This window comes from Folsomia candida, unplaced genomic scaffold (assembly GCF_002217175.1).
Source record: "Folsomia candida strain VU population unplaced genomic scaffold, ASM221717v1 Fcan01_Sc001, whole genome shotgun sequence".
NCBI lineage: Eukaryota > Metazoa > Arthropoda > Collembola > Entomobryomorpha > Isotomidae > Folsomia > Folsomia candida.
Genome location: NW_019091193.1, coordinates 8,248,437 through 8,265,034, shown reverse-complemented (window position 1 = coordinate 8,265,034; position 16,598 = coordinate 8,248,437). Strand labels below are relative to the sequence as shown.

Below are 16,598 nucleotides of genomic sequence, written 5' to 3'. Positions count from 1 at the left end.
ATACCGCCCAGCGGAAGGACAAGATAAAAATGTAGTGAAATGTCGAGATAAAATTCCGGTTGGTACTTTTCACGAACTTTTGTTTTTGTACTTTTTCGCTGGATTTTTTCGCCAGCGAAAAGGTTCCACCAGCATACTAGGCTTTAGGAGAAACTCCTTAGTTTATGCGCCCTGATTATTTTCGTAAAGGAAGATGAAAATACTAGAGACTGATTGATTAAGTACTTAATTTATTTTTTGCTTTCAACTTTGCTCCTCAGTTTTCACCAAATTCATACAAAAATCCATGAAATAGCATATGACATAAAATTAGCACTGATAAACTTCAGATAAGATCTTTATTTAACTTCCATTTCGTTACGGTAGGAAGTACTAATGAACGCAATTTAAATATTTAATGACTAAATTATTAAAAATGAATTGATTGCATTGCTTGTGAAAAGTCAAATAGCATATTATAGTAATTGCTATACCGTGTTATTGGTACTATTAAATTTCTAACAGGAACATTTTGACATCATTGATTGAATTTTTCCCTTTAGTTTTAGGAATCAAACTTTTTCACAAACACTTTTTTTTATAAATTTTCACACCTGAAAACATTTACATTTCGTAAATATTCAAAGACATCAACCGCATTATCTTCTTTGGTTCCACCAAGTTTCCTGGACAGTTGGTCCTTATCAATTTCCTTTAGAAGTATGCGCTGCCAGTCCTTCTTGTCCTTGCCATAAATGAATAAAATATTTCTCGTCTGCGGAGTTAGAATGTGTTTGTAAATGTCCCAGAGTGGTAAGGCAATTTGAGGAGCTGTAACAATGTACAACAGTAATAAGCACATGTTCCAATAATTAAAGCATGGGATAAAAGTTGGTTAAACTCTCAATCCGTGAGAACTTACTGTTTAATGATACCAGCCTGTGAGCCAAGCCAGGGTACTGTCTTTCATACACCGAGAGAATGTAGAGATAAATTGGAATACCTAAAATATGTATTTAAATTAGTACAATTCGTTTAGAAAATGCATATTAAGAAATCAATTGTAAATATTTATGGTGCTTACATCGTGGGCAACCTTGAAGTACCAGATTAAAATTACCCATGTCGAAAAGTAAGGTTGCTTGGGTCACGTTTTGACCGTCGTTCTGCATATCTCGCAGAGCCTTTGATGCCAGCTCAAAGATTCTGTCGAAGTAGCGCATTAGTCTCTTCGATTTACCAGAAACAACGGCTCGACGAATGTCCCAATCTCCAACAAACACCGAGATAACTATAAGTAAATGAATTCATTAATTTGGAAATTTCTGTATGTGAATTTATTTATTGTGAAAGTCCTTACTTGGCTTTCCTTCCTTATCGCATCCTTCAATATATGCTTTGTATTCGTGTTCAAAATCTGCCCAGTCTTCGTCTAGAACGCTGTCAATATCGTTTTCTTCACGCCACTCAACATGCTAAATTAATCAAATATTATCCAAGTCAATATTTAGAAATTATGCGGGATTTGAGAGCTTATAAATGTTCTGCTTACACTCAATAGTCGCTTCTCTGCTTCTGCAATGTTGAACTCTCTGTCTCTCAGCCATCTAATTAGAAACACGTCTTTCTTCATGTACTCATGGGGCAGATATGGGGTGACGCGGTCGCGAAACTGAAAATGTAATTCAACCAGGATTATGCACTTGGAATCCTTACAGAAATTTCATAGGCTGATTTCACATAGCCGAGTACTTACCACATCTAACTTTAATTTTTGCTCGTATGTCAATGCCAAAAACTCATCTAAAGAGACTTGCACGGTTGGAGAAATACTTGTTGCAAAAATAAAAACACAAAGTCCTAACTTTTGCAACGATAATTTATTTTGAACCATTTTGAATAATTTTTCACCTAGATAAACTGTTCTGATCAACTGCAGTGATCAAAGGACCAAATGGGAATGAAAATAGTAAAGCATAGGTTCTGAATTTATATGTCGGATTGGTCATGATCATACCCCGGACAAATATTTTTTTATCCTACCCTACTCATGTTGAGCTCAACACGAGTAGGGTAGGATAAAAACATATTTGTCCGGGGTATGGTCATGATGCATACAAATATTTCCAGTTTTTACTAAATTCAATCCATATCGTGATTGAGCATGGATACGTACATGTACACAAATCAAAGTAAAGAGCGACCAGGTTTTTAGATAAGAAATTCACCTTATAATAAATCAAGCAGCCAATTCATTAAAGAAAGCACGTATGCATATATGTATGTACTTCTGAACTTACAAGTATGTATACAATCATGAGAATATGTATTCCCATGATAAGCTATATAGTTTATAAATCTTAAAACCGGCCAGACAGCATTTCATTTTAACGATTAAGATATTTCTCCATGCAACTATTGCAAAACAATAAGTATTGTTTTACGTAACGCTAATGCATTGTTGTCGTGTGAAAACGCCACTGTGCATGCTCGCACCTGGACAGCAAAGAGAATTTATAATTGCGAATATGACATAATTCTGAGCTGACATCCGTATAAGTACGGAGAATTGAAAATGTATCTACTACGCAGGCAGATTTTTATTATAAAGTTCACAATGCCAACGATAATCGATGACAGCATAATAGATTTACAGAAAAACGAAATCTATTTTTTAAATTATCTGCTAATGTCTGTTTGGTAAATTAAATTGACGCAATATCCACATTAGAAGCACGAAACTACGTCAATTCAATAAAATATATTGCACTCCATACTTACTACTTACATAAATGGCTTGCATGCAATTTTTCAGACATTAGCAGGTGTCATTTTAATTTGAATCTGGTTCAAAGTAACCTAGCTAAACGACTTATATTACTTTAGAAATGTCAGGAAGTCATGGAGGGGTTGACTCATCCTTCGTCTAACATGTTGTCAAGAAATACGTAAGTATTATGCATTAGTGGTTGTGAGCACTATCCTTATCTGACGCCGATCACGAACCATTCAAGTGAACATATGTACGTAAGCAATTAGAGGAGACGAAGTAAAACAGGTTTATTTAATGATTGCCTGCCAATCTTTATTTAAGACTACATGTTCTTTTGAACAAGGATTTCAACAATATGACGAACAACCATGTACATACAGTCACCTGGCAATTATTGACAAGTGACTGGACACACGTTCATACATAGATATGTACATATGTATTTATGACTTGAGTGGTTATTGAATGCTTTGATACACGTGGATTATTTAATTGGTTGTCAAGTTACGAAAAGCAGTTATTAAGTGAAAATATTCGTTAGAATAAAATTACTACGCAAGTGAAATTAAGAGGAAATAAGTTCCAACTGGTTTTAGGCTGATTATAAATTTATAAGTCACAGACCAAGTAGACAAATAAATATCTGTAAGAAAATATTTCAGTTCTGAAAAAGTGGCAAAAGATGTTTTAATGTTATTCAAGGGAATCAGTTACGTAATTAGCCAAGACATTATTTCTTTAAGTTTAACCATGCTATTTTTATTGCATTGAAAAAAAAACCTATTCTTGGTATCACATCATTGACAGAGACTGATATCTTATATAAATAAAAGATATGTAAATCCTGTATCAATAATTTATCCAATCAATCAACACCATTTACTTATGGATACATAAATCAGAAAACACTTTAACAATATGTGTACATACTATATGTATACGCAAAAAATTTGTGAAAGATACATACGTAGTATACTTGAAACGGTTTGTATGCACATGTCTACACAATAATATGCACATAAAAATCAAATTTTGTCGTTCCAAATCACTAAACGAAATTTCAAGTTTGATTCGACGAATCCCCCTAATCTGAGTAGTTATAGTTTTGCGAAAATCCTGGCTTAGAAACCACTCAACGTCCTGAATGAATTTAGCATCCGTTGTTCCGCCATGAGGGTACAATTGCAATTGCATGGATCTATGGGGTGCTAAATCTTGACCTCTTCCAATATCTGGCAGGACGATTTCCAAATTTCCCATTTGACAATGGATTGACAATCAAGGATTTCAAGGATTTGACAATCCTTGAAAGACCAGTGGTAGTAAACTATGTAATCCTAAGTAATTCTATGTAGCGTTGTTGTCATAGAATTGGATTGACACTGTAAAATTGCATGCTCATATAGGATTTCCACAAGCAAACTAATCCACTCGTACTATATCGACAAATCGTCGTAGAGCATCATCATTCGTCAATAATTTATTTACGAAGGTAAATATAGGCACAGATTTTAAGCTATGCCATGCTACAAGTTGATTACATTTCATGTTAATACATGCATTTGCCCACGTACGTACAACTTACAAGAAGCATATGAAGTAAGTACTTAATTATATTCCAACTTGTACGTCTATCCATTGCTTGGAAAATCAAACTTTCGAAAACCCATGATGGAATACTTATGAATTCGTGGAAATTTATTTTGAGAACTCCGCAGAGTAACTTCTTATCACCGTCCTTACTTTGTACTCATATAAAGTATGCAAATATGCTAATCGATTATGTTCTCATTTAAATTTAGGCCACAATATTTGCCATTCACATTTCGCTGCCCATGTTGCAGAAGCATCACAACTCAACTCACATTACTTATTGTATGCATAATGATGATGATTATTATTCATGAGTGACGAATTTTTATTTACTTGTAATAATGTGCTCATCCTCAGTCAGATTTGCGACTTAACCCATACCACCCGGAATGAGGAAGTTTTATTTATCGGTACATTTACGCTGAAATTAGGTACATGTATGTATTTGTTCCGTTGATATCCTGTGCACATTAACAACAACTCACGAAAGCAAGTATTTATTTACTCTTGAACTGCAACATATTTTATACTGACTCTGGTTAGCGAATTGTTATTTAGGACGGATAATTGATAAATCGATATTCAAAATAAACCTTATTTACTTTGCCGTGCTGAATCCAAATGATCAAACCAATGGCATGGCAACATTTTCAGTGTAGCATTAAACTTACTTTATGCACGTTGAGCTGCATTTTTATGTCATTTCGAGTACTGTAAGCGAACAGAAGTTGATGATCTGGTGTTTTTAATGTGTCGGCTTGAAATTATTGGTGTTGAACTTTTTGCCATAAAAGTTTAAAATTCAATTTGATTCGCTAATTGTTCTGAGAATGTTGAAATTCTGTGATATATCTGCAGTGCTGATGAAGGTGTATTTGTAACCTGTAATCTGATCCTGCAGAATAAAATTGTCATGATGAAGAGGTGCTTAGCAAGTTTTGAGAGTGTGGTGATACAAATCCTAGCATTATTTTGTAATTGTGCTCAAAACGTAGGTAAGTCGATCAAACTTATGATTAGCAATATGAAAATATTGGATCCGAGTTTGGACAGGAACATAACATGTCTGACTTTACAAAAGTTAATACAACTGCATCGATATGCAATCTGTAGGTGGTGCTGTTTTCCCTTGTGGGCGTCCTTCAAACTCCAACAACCTGACAGGACCGGGCATTCTCAGCCCAGTCGACATCCCATGGTCAGTGGCAATAACTGTCAGGTCGGAATTCACGACGGATGCCACATTTTCTGCAGTTCTAATCTCGCCCTCCCTCGTTCTCGCCTCGGCCCACTGTAAGTTTAAATTAATAAAAATAAAAATAAAATATTTAATGCTTAATAACAATTCCGATAATTAGATCTCCTAGAAAAAGGTACTCACAGATTTCACATTTATCCCTATTCGGATTATGTGGCTTCCATGGCTACCCGGAAGGGAGGTGACCCCATCCATTCAGACCCCAACGCTATCATGGTCTCTCTCAAGCATATTCAAATCCATCCCCAGTACGAGGAGGGGAACTGGACCCACTGGATAAATGATTATGCCCTCTTTCATCTATCCGAACCTGTGCATGATCCCCGCGTCGAACCAATTTGTCTGCCGTCCTCTGATGACGAGGCCCTAATTACGGAACTGAGGAGTCCAACGCTTTCAGAAACCGAAGAAGAATTGGTCGTTACTGGGTGGAACAGAAATATTGATGAGAATCTGTTCCTCCGGCTAAAAACACAACCATTCTCGACTTGTAATAATTTATGGCAAAACAATGATGAAACAAGACCTAATGTTTATCGCAACAAGTGGTGTGCAGTTGTTGGCCAACGTAAGGATAATTCATCTTAACTGGCCATAATATAAGCAGTTAAATTATATGTAAATGCCCAACCAATTTTTGGTCATTTCTTTAGAAAATACGCATTGGACTTGCATCCACCAGGACGTGGGCGGAGTTCGTCTCATAAACGGGTCCTACTACTTTAGTGGCATTGTGGACAATTTTTACAGTACTAATGCTTCCAGAAAATGCTTCTCTGGAGCTGAATACTACTTTAGAGACCTGAACAAGAATACGCTATACTGGATCGAAAATAATTTAAGGTATACACTAGTTTTTTTTATAAAAATGTCACTTCTCCTGTTACAAAATACATATTTACATACATGTGTTTGCTATACCGATATGTGTATGCAGATGTGGTCCGGATAATTTCACATGTGGCTCTGGAGAGTGCATCTCATTATCCGCAGTTTGTGATCAGTCTGTGCAGTGCAAAGATGGTTCAGATGAAAAGCCGAATTATTGTCGTGGTCGAAATTTTTGTACCGTAGATGAGTTTGCTTGTGGTGTGTACGGGGAATGTATTCCACAAGAGCAATATTGCAATGGAGTTGTGGATTGTGAGGAGAATGGAGAAGATGAAAAAAACTGTGTCACAAATGAAATTCCAATAGGTGTGAATATTTTCTAAATGGCATATAAATATAGAACTTATGTAATTCTACATTTAACAAATTGTATAATTGGTATTTGTCTCACAGCCATCGTGACTGGGATTACCTTGACATTTCTAGCAATTGCTGTCACAATTGTTTTATTGTGGAGAAGGAACGTTAATAACTTGAAGGTTGTCAAAAAATACCCCTCATGAGATCACATCGTTGTAAATCTTAATTCTGAATGATTACTTGATTCGTTTCAACAGAAAAAAATACGGGATTTGACCCAGAACGAGGTGGACGATTTTCTGCTTGGTTGCCCACCAAAAAAGTATTCAGTTAAAAAGAAGGGGTAAGGAATTAGTTTGTCAATACTACTGATAAATATGTGTATAAAATGTACGTCTGATGACTAACTTATAAAATATTGGCATTTTCAATTCTTATCCCTGGTGGTAAATTTTCTGCAGGGAATTATCCTATAATTATACCCCCGACCCGATCCAGTCTCAACCCTGGAATGCCTCTCATACAATAGCTTCCGGTGACATCAAAATTAGTATGTTTTTAATTCATCGTGTCGTATGATTACTTGATAAATATATTTACAATATAACGTAAATAGAAGAAGAAATCAATCGAGGAAACTTTGGAATAATTTACAAGGCAACTCTACTCACTAATAAATCTGTTACGACAAAAGTTGACCAGTTAGAGGAAGAAGTAGCAGTTAAAACAAATCTAAAAACCGTTGGAGTGCAGGATTTCAAAATTTTGTTGAGTGAATTAAAAATTTTGGCCTACGTTGGGGAACATGCAAATGTTTTGCGATTTGTTGGAGCATGTACCGAAAACATTAAGCAACGTAAGAAAATCTTTTCGTCAACTGTAATATCGATAATGCGTTATTGTTTATCAATTTATTATGCATTTTATTGTAGGTGAAGTGTATCTCGTTGTAGAATATTGCCCGAATGGAAATCTGTACGACTATTTGATAAAAAACTCAAAATATTTTATGGCCAACGAAGTCATGGACAGCAGCATCTGTGATCATCCTGGAGCTAAAATTACATCAGAGTAATAAATATGCATAGATTATACACCTTAATTAATATCTAATTCATTATCAAAGAATTTTACAATATTTTTATGTAACTTGCAAATTACAGTTATCAGTTTGACAACTCGCAGTATGGTTTCCTGAACATGTATGACCTGGTCCTCTGGTCTGCACAGATTGCTGCTGGTATGGAATATTTAGCCTCAAAAAGGGTAAGCACTAAAAGCAAATGACAATTCTAATAATGCATGCATATTTTTATTATTGTATTGTAACTGGTTCAAACTTTTAAGATCGCTCATGGTGATCTTGCGACGAGAAATTTACTTCTATCTGCAAATCTGGATATAAAAATAAGTGACTTTGGTAATTCATTAATTGAAACATGTGCATAATTTCTAAATACGTGAGAATTAATTTAACTAGGGAGTTGCTATTTTTATAAAGTATTACCGATTCCTCTTTGAAATTAGGTCTTTCCCGACAATTAGGATATTCTGGGGTTTACATAAAATCCGCAGATGTATGTATTTAAATATTTACCTTAAATATCGTGTGCTAATAATCATAACAATGTTATGCCCTAAGGAACCTGCTCCTTGGAAATGGCTTGCGATTGAAAGCTTAATTTCGCATTGTGTTTCGGAGAAAAGCGACGTGTGGTCATTCGGTTCGTATCTAATATGGAATTTATTTATTCAATTCCAATTGGTTCACACTCGAAATTGTAAGCCTTGTAAATTTTACGAAATTATTTACAAAATGGTACACAATTTAACGATGCATCGAGATGCGATTTTTAAGTATTTACTTACTATAAAATGAACACCATTTTTGTGGGCTGAACCTGCCTCCTAGCTTGTCATTAACCTATATAAACGGTTTACAAATCTTGGTGTGAATCTTTGAATTGATTACTTATCGAAAATGTGTAACCCAACATTTAACTAACCTTAATTAAACTTAATTCTTTATTCTAGGAGTTACAATATGGTAAGCATTTAAATTTATGTAGCAAGTTAAATGCAATCTGCATGTTTGAATACTTTTGTGATAAATTTCACCCGCAGGGAAATTTTTACTCTTGGAAAAACGCCATACGGAGATGACTCTCGATACAATGCAGCATTCATTGAAAATCTCGTCTCTGGACATCGACTGCAGCAACCAAAGCTTGCTTCGAATGAAATGTTAGCATATCTATTATTTTGCACCATCAATTGAATGTCAATTTCAAAATTTAAATCGCGAAGAGTTAAATATTTAAATACGCAATTATTTCAGATATGACATAATGTCAAACTGTTGGAAACCTTGTGCTACAGATCGTCCAACATTTGGTGAACTTCGTGATGAATTAATCACCATTCTTCACACATGCAACGGAACGAGTAAAAGAAGTAGTGGAAGCAGTGACTGCAAAGAGGCTCAATTAAATTATATGACCGTTTTGGATATATAATTCGTAATATCACAACTTGAAACCACTTTCTATTCAACTAAAATTCTTGCTAAGCATTTCAACATTCAGAACTAAAACTATATCTCAACTACCCTACATAAATGTAGTTATGCATATTTCTCAATACACAGATAATATAATGTACATGATAATATAAATATCTCAAATAAAATGTTTTTCATTTTTTTATTAAGTTGAATCCGTATTCCATATATTTACACATTTTGTATACGTTACCAACTCGTCGGGAAATAATCTTTTAGGAATTTTCCAAAGCAAACCTTCCCCGTATTTGCGGTGTGAAATATCGGGTCTAAAACACGAGCTGCTCCATCAATTACATCCAGTGGAGTTTGCTCCGAGTAACGCTTGTTGGTGCGTGGAACGTACGCAGGATGCTCTTGAGTTACCCATCCAGTATCTACGGCGGTCAGAAGAAGGCCCATTCTTTGATAATGTTTTCCACTCGTCCGCACCAGCATGTTGAGGGCGGCTTTTGCAGCATTCGTGTGGGGATGCTTTGCGGATTTCTGACAGTCTTCAAACTTGCCCTCCATGGCAGAAACTAAGACCACCCAACCCCAGTTTATCCTAAAATGCAAGAAAGTAAAAGTTTATAATGACAAAATTGATTGGTAATCGTGTTGGCGGATATACAGATAAAAAGTATGTAAGTGCAGATAGTTACCCTTCACTCCTTCCCCTTTTCATGAGTGGTGTCAACCGCTGGAGAATGATGTACGGCGCCATGTAATTGACCAAAGCGACCTCAACCATCTCTCCGCTTTCAACGTCTTCCAAGTCCAAGGTCCAACTATTCTCTCCTCTCAAATCGATCGGATCTCCATCCTTATTTAGTATCCCGGATGGGAAATGTTGGAGGCTTGACCGTTCACATTTCTCATACTTGTAATCATCCCTGTGTACCTTGACCATGGAGACAGCCTCGTGGTGTCGCTGCCCTTGCACATCCCTCACACAAATTGTAGTCGTCAATGTGTCAGATATTCCATTCTCGTCCCCACCCAATAATTTCTTCTCCTCTACTCTGCCACTAGTGAACCTTTGCAAAATGTCCCCGTTTTCTAAAATACCAGTATTATTCTCCCCATCCACTAATTCCCTATAATACACGGTTGGACGTCGTACCGTTTGGGCCGCATTTTCAATTAGGATATCTAATCTATCATAACTTTTATTAATGTGATCACAAAAGTTCTCAACGTCTCGAAGAAACCTCAAATCCAGCCGATAAAGGCGAAGTTTATCTTTCCAGGTAGAAAAATCCTTTTCTTTTTCATACCGTTTCAGAGCATCTACTGGAAATCGAGTCGTGACAATGACTTTCACATCACATCGTAACAATTTCAGCACTATTTCATATCCGATCTTTGTCCTGCCACCAGTCACAAGGGCGACCTTTCCACCAAGATTGGCAGTTTGATAACGTTTCTGGAAATTCAAATCACCGCATTTCAAACAGAGCCAGGGATAAAAGGAATGCTTTGGCGGAGGGGATGATTCCTTGCAAATATAGCAGATATTGTTTAATTGTTTCAAGTTGTGTCCAGGAACATCTTCATCTGACTCTTGAGCATTGTCCTTCACTTCCGGTTCTGGTGGAGTTTGATTTGCTGGCGTTCTTCCCAAGTCAACATTGGATTTGTTTAGTTTGTTACTCTTGAGCAGAGCAATGGAAAGGAGGCGAAGATCTTTGAGAAAGTGTATCAGTTTGACAGCATCATCATTGGATGATGTTGATGACTGCAAAGTTGCACTTTGCTGGACGAGGTTCTCGACATTAAGATTTAAAGGTGGCAATGGAATGTTTGAAGAAAGCAAAATTCCAGAAACTTTTTGCAATACGGAAATCCCAGTTTGTATCTGCTCCAGTGAAATGCCAGCCTGGATTAATATTTTCTCCGTTAGACAGGAGACAAGATCGGGGTCGGTGGAATATCTTGCACTCGCCGTCATAATTGATAAATGAGGTGGTTTAAATAATAATCAGCCTCGTAAATTACGAGTCGTAATAGTTAAATGGCTCGTATAAATAAAAACTGAAATGAATATTATCTCCTTAAGAATATATTTAATTAAAATATATATGTGCACATGTAACTATTGGATTTGAAAAAAACTTATTGGTAATTTCACTGTACTATCAATACTTGTACAATCAATTAAATTTAATAGTAAAAGCCGGCAGCTTAATATTGAATATTAAAGCCACGTGGAATTGTGTTACAATTTAGGTATGTAGAGAGAAGGCATGGTTTCATTGGTTTCCTATTCGTGTAATGTTGAGTAAATGTTTAACTCGACACTTTATGCGTTGCCATCTTCACGTTTACTTCTGACGTAATAACACCCACATTAAAGAGGCAGCTTAAACGACATTTAGCTATCCTACCATCATATCACCGCATCAAGCCTGACTATTCCTGCACTTTACTGGTAGGCATGCATGCATCCACAAATGTAGGAAAATTGATGAACAGGTAAAGTGTCAAATTGTCGCTATGTTATAGTTAAATGTCCAATTATGTTGGTTCAACAAAAGTACAAAGTCTATTGAATTGGACACTATAATTTATTTATTTTTCATATATATGTGTGCATAACAAGTTTACTGCAGCTTGAGGAAACCCCAGGAATGAGTACATTTTATCACTGCAAGTATCCCAGTCATTAAATTGAATGTTCTCTTTATATCAATTTTGTCACAACATTATCTACCTACAGTAGTGGATTTTGATACCATATTTTGTGTGTAATGTATGTAATTGATTGAATTTTTAATTTTATTATCTAAAAAATACCACTGTTTTTTTAGAAGTGGTATTAGTCAATAATTTGTATATATACCATTCATTGTACTTATTGAGAGGATGTACATTAAATAAGCATCCCATTCATCAACAAAAGTATCGGTACAGCAATTAAACGACATTGTGATTGTTGAATCACATCCTGCCATGATTTCGCTGCGAAACCAATTTTTATTGTCCTTACTACACTTAATTTCACAATTGGTAAGTTATTGTACCTTGCGTACCTAGATAAAACCTGGATATCCAGCATTTAATTGCAAAATGCACCTTTCCGTCCTTCTTGACATTTTCATAGTCCTACTTGGATTTTGCCCAACCCATCGATACCATTTTGTTCGAGCTGTAAGATAACTTCATAACTTACATGCATTCATTTTTTTAAAATTGTCGTTACTGAATAACTCATGACGCAGGTCTTTTAATTTTACAGCTTCCCCTTCTTTCGAGTATCCCAATTGCAATTAATCTTGATTGTATCACAAACTGGCATCAAGATGGATTGGGAATGGGAAGCGATCATCGATGCAATTCAGGAAGACAAGGTGACCTACAATCTGTGGAAGAGATGAAAGAGGCAAAAAGGACGCATCAACGCCGCAAAGAAATAAATGGAACCACGAGGGAAAGAATCCAAGGAGAGAATTCGGAGGGGTCGACCTATCAGCAAAAAATTGTCTCTGGAGCAAAATCTGAAACTGAGCAAAACTGGAAGGAACTTAAAACGACAAAAGACAAAACAAAAAGCGACGTGATACAGCAAAATGCACAACTTGTTCAATCGAATGTTCCAATACAGCAAAAACAAAAATGGAAGTATTCAGAACATGGACAAAATACTATGATAAGAAGAAAATATCAAAATGCTTCAATTCCAACCAATATTGGGAGTGAGTTAGTAGGGGTGAAGCACTATAAGAAATACCGCATGCGACACGGTCATTCACAAAGAAACCAAGTATATGTACAACAGGCAATGACAATAATTCATCATCCACGAGTTGAACAATCTCCCAACACGCAACCTGTCCCCAACCAAATGAGTCCCCAGGAAAAGCTTAACGGTCTTAACGACGGGGCGCAGACTTTGTCAAAAGATTATTATGAAAAGCGACTACAAGAGCAACAATTTGAAAAAATCCAACCCGACAAACCAATCACGCCTTTAGGACATAATCCAGAAGCAATGGTGAGAAACCCTGGTGCATTCAACAATCCAACGAGACCATCATCAGGAGGGACACAACCCATTAGTTTCAGCAACCCCACCGAACAGGATACCACAAAAACTTCAAAAAATTATCTGGAACGCAACACTGGAGATCAATTATCAACAGGGTCGCAATCCACAACACGTCAAGAACAAATACAGTTGGAAACAAACCCAGAAACGAATACATTTGCCGGACAACGACCAGAAATAGATACACAACCCTCTGTTCCACTTTCGACTGAGCAGCTTCAACCTCAAATAAAATCGAATGAACCAGAAACCAGACAACAAACACAAAATAACATTAAATCAGACATGACACAAAGTACCGACCAAAATCTAAAAATCGAGGCTACAAACCCGGCTATGGTGCAACAAAGTGAGCAACAATCTCAAACAAACGCTGGACAATCTAGTCCCCAAGTCTTGGCCGACCATGCCCAAAAGGACGCACTCACACGACAAAATTCTAACAGTGACGAGAAAGCCTTTCTTGCCCAGTCTTATTCTACCAGCCAAATAGCTGGACAACTTCAAAATCAGTCTGGTCACGAAACGATGATTCAATCCACCGGTCACGAAACTGTGCGGCAAACGGAGAAACGTTCGGACATGGTGCCAACAACATTCGATAAGTCAGAAACATATCAGGGAAAGACTGTCGTAAGACCTGAAAATGCGCAGCTCTCCAGAGAAGACACCATTTATTGGAGAAATCAAACCAAAGAGATTACCATCACACAAGAACACGGAATTATTAGGCATACTCGCCTCCATCAAGTCGATAAAATATCTGGCCAAGGACAGGAAGTTTCTTCTGCAAAACTTGTCACAACAAAAAACGATGTAAACGAATATGTGATAGGAAAAGGCAAAGAAATTACTAGCACTCCCACACCGGAAACAAAGTTGGCAGGTATACCACAAAACCAAAATATGTCACAAATGTCACAAACGCAGGAATTTTCTATACAAACAATTGTGAAAAAGAACGTAGTTACGAATTCCGGAGAAAGAAATCAATATGTAGAACCATCACAAAGAGGACCTGCTATTCCACAAGGGCGAGGATTTTCACGACTTCAAAAATTCAAACCACAGTCCATGCCAGACTACTCTAGTTCAACGTCCACCCCGACCCCCCACGTACTAAATTCTGACGACTCACAAACCGAAATTCCTGTGTTTGATGCGTATGATGACAATATTAACCAAGCTGAGAAAGCAAAAAGTGAAGCCGTTAATAATATGCACAGAGTTACGGATTCTAATCCGGACGCGTTGAAATCTCAAGATAGTAAATCAAGTAATACGCCGACTAGATTGGGATTGGGAACTACATTACTTCCAATTGTTACAACAACGGAAATTCCAGAATTAGGAACAACCTCAATTACCAAATTGAAGACAACGCAAATGCCCGAAGAAACATTTTCAGGCTTAATAATAGCGTCAACACCACCACTCCAAACTACAGCAATATATGGATTAACACCCCGAATGGAAGACAACTCCAATGCTGGAAATTTCTAAGACCACTTCAAGACCCGAAGTTGGCACGACTTCCATGTCCGAAATTGGCCCGACTTCAAAGCCGGAAGTTGGCACGACTTCAAAGCCGGAAGTTGACCCCACTTCAAAGCCGGAAGTTGACCCGACTTCAAAGCCGGAAGTTGGCACGACTTTGATACCTCAAATTGGTAATACAGCTTCAAGGCCGGAACTTGCCACGACTCCAATGCCAGAATTAAGAACCACGCCAACTTCAGTGATGGGGACCACACGGCTACCTGGACCTGAATCATTGCAATCATCCGTCGCATTTCCTTACGAAAAAATTATGCAATTTCCTTCAACAACGGTTCAACCAGAAACTCGACACACATCTCCGATTAATTCAGGGTCAGAAAATATATTAAACGAGGAATCACATCGACCTCAGGACACCACAATAACTAATTCCGTGATAGAAACCTCTGCTCATGAACAAGTAACACAACCAGCGGGTATTACGCAAACCAAAGAAACGATGCAGCAAATTACAGTAAGCTCTGCCAGTGATGCTATGCGACCAGAAGGGAGAACATTTGTCACACAACAGTCAGTTATCACGGTTACAAGCCAATCCAATGCAGCAGAAAATAAGACAGCGACAACGTCAGGAGGGGCTAATGATTTGACTACTGCGAATTCAACAGCTACAGTCATTACAAATCTCACACGGACAGATGATAGTTCTCTAGCTACAGAAACATCCATCAAACCTTTGCAAACCCTACCTGCAAACGGAAATGAGCAAAAAAACTCATTAAATTCACAACCGGGAGGCATAGTTGATGCACATTCTCAGTATTTTAAAGCTACGGAAAAATCCACAAAATCAACTACAAAATATAAATTTCGACATGGCGTCAATGCACCTTCGTCCGCGATCGTCGAAAATTCATCACAATTTTCTGCAGACGCATTACCCACAAACTTGCACCCAACCAGTGCACAAAATCCTAACCCATTGATTGCTGATAGCTCAAATGCAACGAGTACAGCTACAAATTCTGCAATTATTGCATCTGCTAAGGAAGATCAGATAAGTTCATCAACAACCACGAAGTTTCAACCTACTGTAAAATTTACCCCGATAAATCCTCCCCCGAGTCCTGAAACGATTCATCAAAGTACAACAGTGACCACAAGTACACTTGTGAAAGATCAAATAGAAAGTAAAGAAAATCAGCCCCAACAATTGCCAAGCGCAACAAAAGATTCCAATCTCTCCAATTACCAATCTTCACCGAAAATAAACTCGGATTCTGGAACACAAACTAAAGAACCTCTTGAAACGGACAGTATTGCATTACTCAGATAGTGCATCTGACGTTGACCTCCTCTAGAAATTAAGCAATTAAGACGACTAAGTTTCAATCTACGAATCAAATTTATCATAGTATTGTTTCTATGTACATATATTTTTTATTTTATTTTACAGAATGAAAATTCCATCTTTATTTTCAACTGTAATTTATTTATGTACATAGATATGATCAGTTGTATATAAATACATAGGTTGTATGTTTATTCATATTAAATACTTAGAAGGACATATTCAAGTTATTCCTGCCTCCATACCCGACGAGCCTCTATGCAGATCTTCTGCAGATCCGACTGAAAGTTTTTGCAGATTTTGTGCACATTTCACCGCAACAGCTAGTCTGTAACCATAGTGTAGGCAACTTTTACCCAAATG

The 16,598-nt window shown here is 36.9% G+C and overlaps 4 protein-coding genes across 4 annotated transcripts; 2 read left to right on the top strand and 2 right to left on the bottom strand.

The window, feature by feature from the left end:
• Positions 1–213: 213 nt before the first annotated feature.
• On the bottom strand, positions 214–1,951 carry LOC110859848 (SEC14-like protein 2). The gene is made up of 6 exons (XM_022108859.2): positions 1,736–1,951; positions 1,532–1,651; positions 1,340–1,454; positions 1,064–1,270; positions 902–982; positions 214–810 (listed from the first exon to the last, which is right to left on the bottom strand). The coding sequence occupies exons 1-6, from the start codon at positions 1,871–1,873 to the stop codon at positions 578–580; spliced, it is 894 nt and encodes a 297-aa protein (XP_021964551.1). The 5' UTR covers positions 1,874–1,951; the 3' UTR covers positions 214–577.
• Positions 1,952–4,665: 2,714 nt separating this feature from the next.
• On the top strand, positions 4,666–9,503 carry LOC110863226 (proto-oncogene tyrosine-protein kinase receptor Ret). The gene is made up of 17 exons (XM_022112479.2): positions 4,666–5,340; positions 5,459–5,638; positions 5,704–6,171; positions 6,257–6,446; positions 6,541–6,800; positions 6,888–6,973; positions 7,052–7,137; positions 7,256–7,344; positions 7,411–7,650; positions 7,727–7,865; positions 7,958–8,060; positions 8,142–8,214; positions 8,322–8,371; positions 8,437–8,518; positions 8,829–8,841; positions 8,919–9,038; positions 9,133–9,503. The coding sequence occupies exons 1-17, from the start codon at positions 5,259–5,261 to the stop codon at positions 9,308–9,310; spliced, it is 2,439 nt and encodes an 812-aa protein (XP_021968171.1). The 5' UTR covers positions 4,666–5,258; the 3' UTR covers positions 9,311–9,503.
• On the bottom strand, positions 9,483–11,842 carry LOC110863227. The gene is made up of 2 exons (XM_022112480.2): positions 9,999–11,842; positions 9,483–9,901 (listed from the first exon to the last, which is right to left on the bottom strand). Exons 1-2 carry the CDS (start codon positions 11,285–11,287, stop codon positions 9,544–9,546), a joined length of 1,647 nt encoding a protein of 548 aa, XP_021968172.1. The 5' UTR covers positions 11,288–11,842; the 3' UTR covers positions 9,483–9,543.
• Positions 11,843–14,921: 3,079 nt separating this feature from the next.
• LOC110841727 (mucin-5AC) lies at positions 14,922–16,220 on the top strand. Its single transcript, XM_022087425.1, has one exon. The coding sequence runs from the start codon at positions 14,922–14,924 to the stop codon at positions 16,218–16,220; it is 1,299 nt and encodes a 432-aa protein (XP_021943117.1).
• The last annotated feature ends 378 nt before the right edge of the window (positions 16,221–16,598 follow it).

What these genes read in the sequence shown, in the direction of transcription:
- LOC110859848 (XM_022108859.2), bottom strand. Translation starts at nt 1,873, where the DNA reads ATGGTTCAAAATAAATTATCGTTGCAAAAGTTAGGACTTTGTGTTTTT. An exon ending in AAAAATTAAAGTTAGATGTG is followed by an intron (nt 1,652 to 1,735) that starts GTAAGTACTCGG and finishes TTACATTTTCAG; the next exon opens with TTTCGCGACCGCGTCACCCC. An exon ending in ACTTCAAGGTTGCCCACGAT is followed by an intron (nt 983 to 1,063) that starts GTAAGCACCATA and finishes TACATATTTTAG; the next exon opens with GTATTCCAATTTATCTCTAC.
- LOC110841727 (XM_022087425.1), top strand. Translation starts at nt 14,922, where the DNA reads ATGTCCGAAATTGGCCCGACTTCAAAGCCGGAAGTTGGCACGACTTCA.
- LOC110863227 (XM_022112480.2), bottom strand. Translation starts at nt 11,287, where the DNA reads ATGACGGCGAGTGCAAGATATTCCACCGACCCCGATCTTGTCTCCTGT. An exon ending in AAAAGGGGAAGGAGTGAAGG is followed by an intron (nt 9,902 to 9,998) that starts GTAACTATCTGC and finishes CTTGCATTTTAG; the next exon opens with GATAAACTGGGGTTGGGTGG.
- LOC110863226 (XM_022112479.2), top strand. Translation starts at nt 5,259, where the DNA reads ATGATGAAGAGGTGCTTAGCAAGTTTTGAGAGTGTGGTGATACAAATC. An exon ending in CGTTCTCGCCTCGGCCCACT is followed by an intron (nt 5,639 to 5,703) that starts GTAAGTTTAAAT and finishes TCCGATAATTAG; the next exon opens with ATCTCCTAGAAAAAGGTACT. An exon ending in GGAACGTTAATAACTTGAAG is followed by an intron (nt 6,974 to 7,051) that starts GTTGTCAAAAAA and finishes TCGTTTCAACAG; the next exon opens with AAAAAAATACGGGATTTGAC.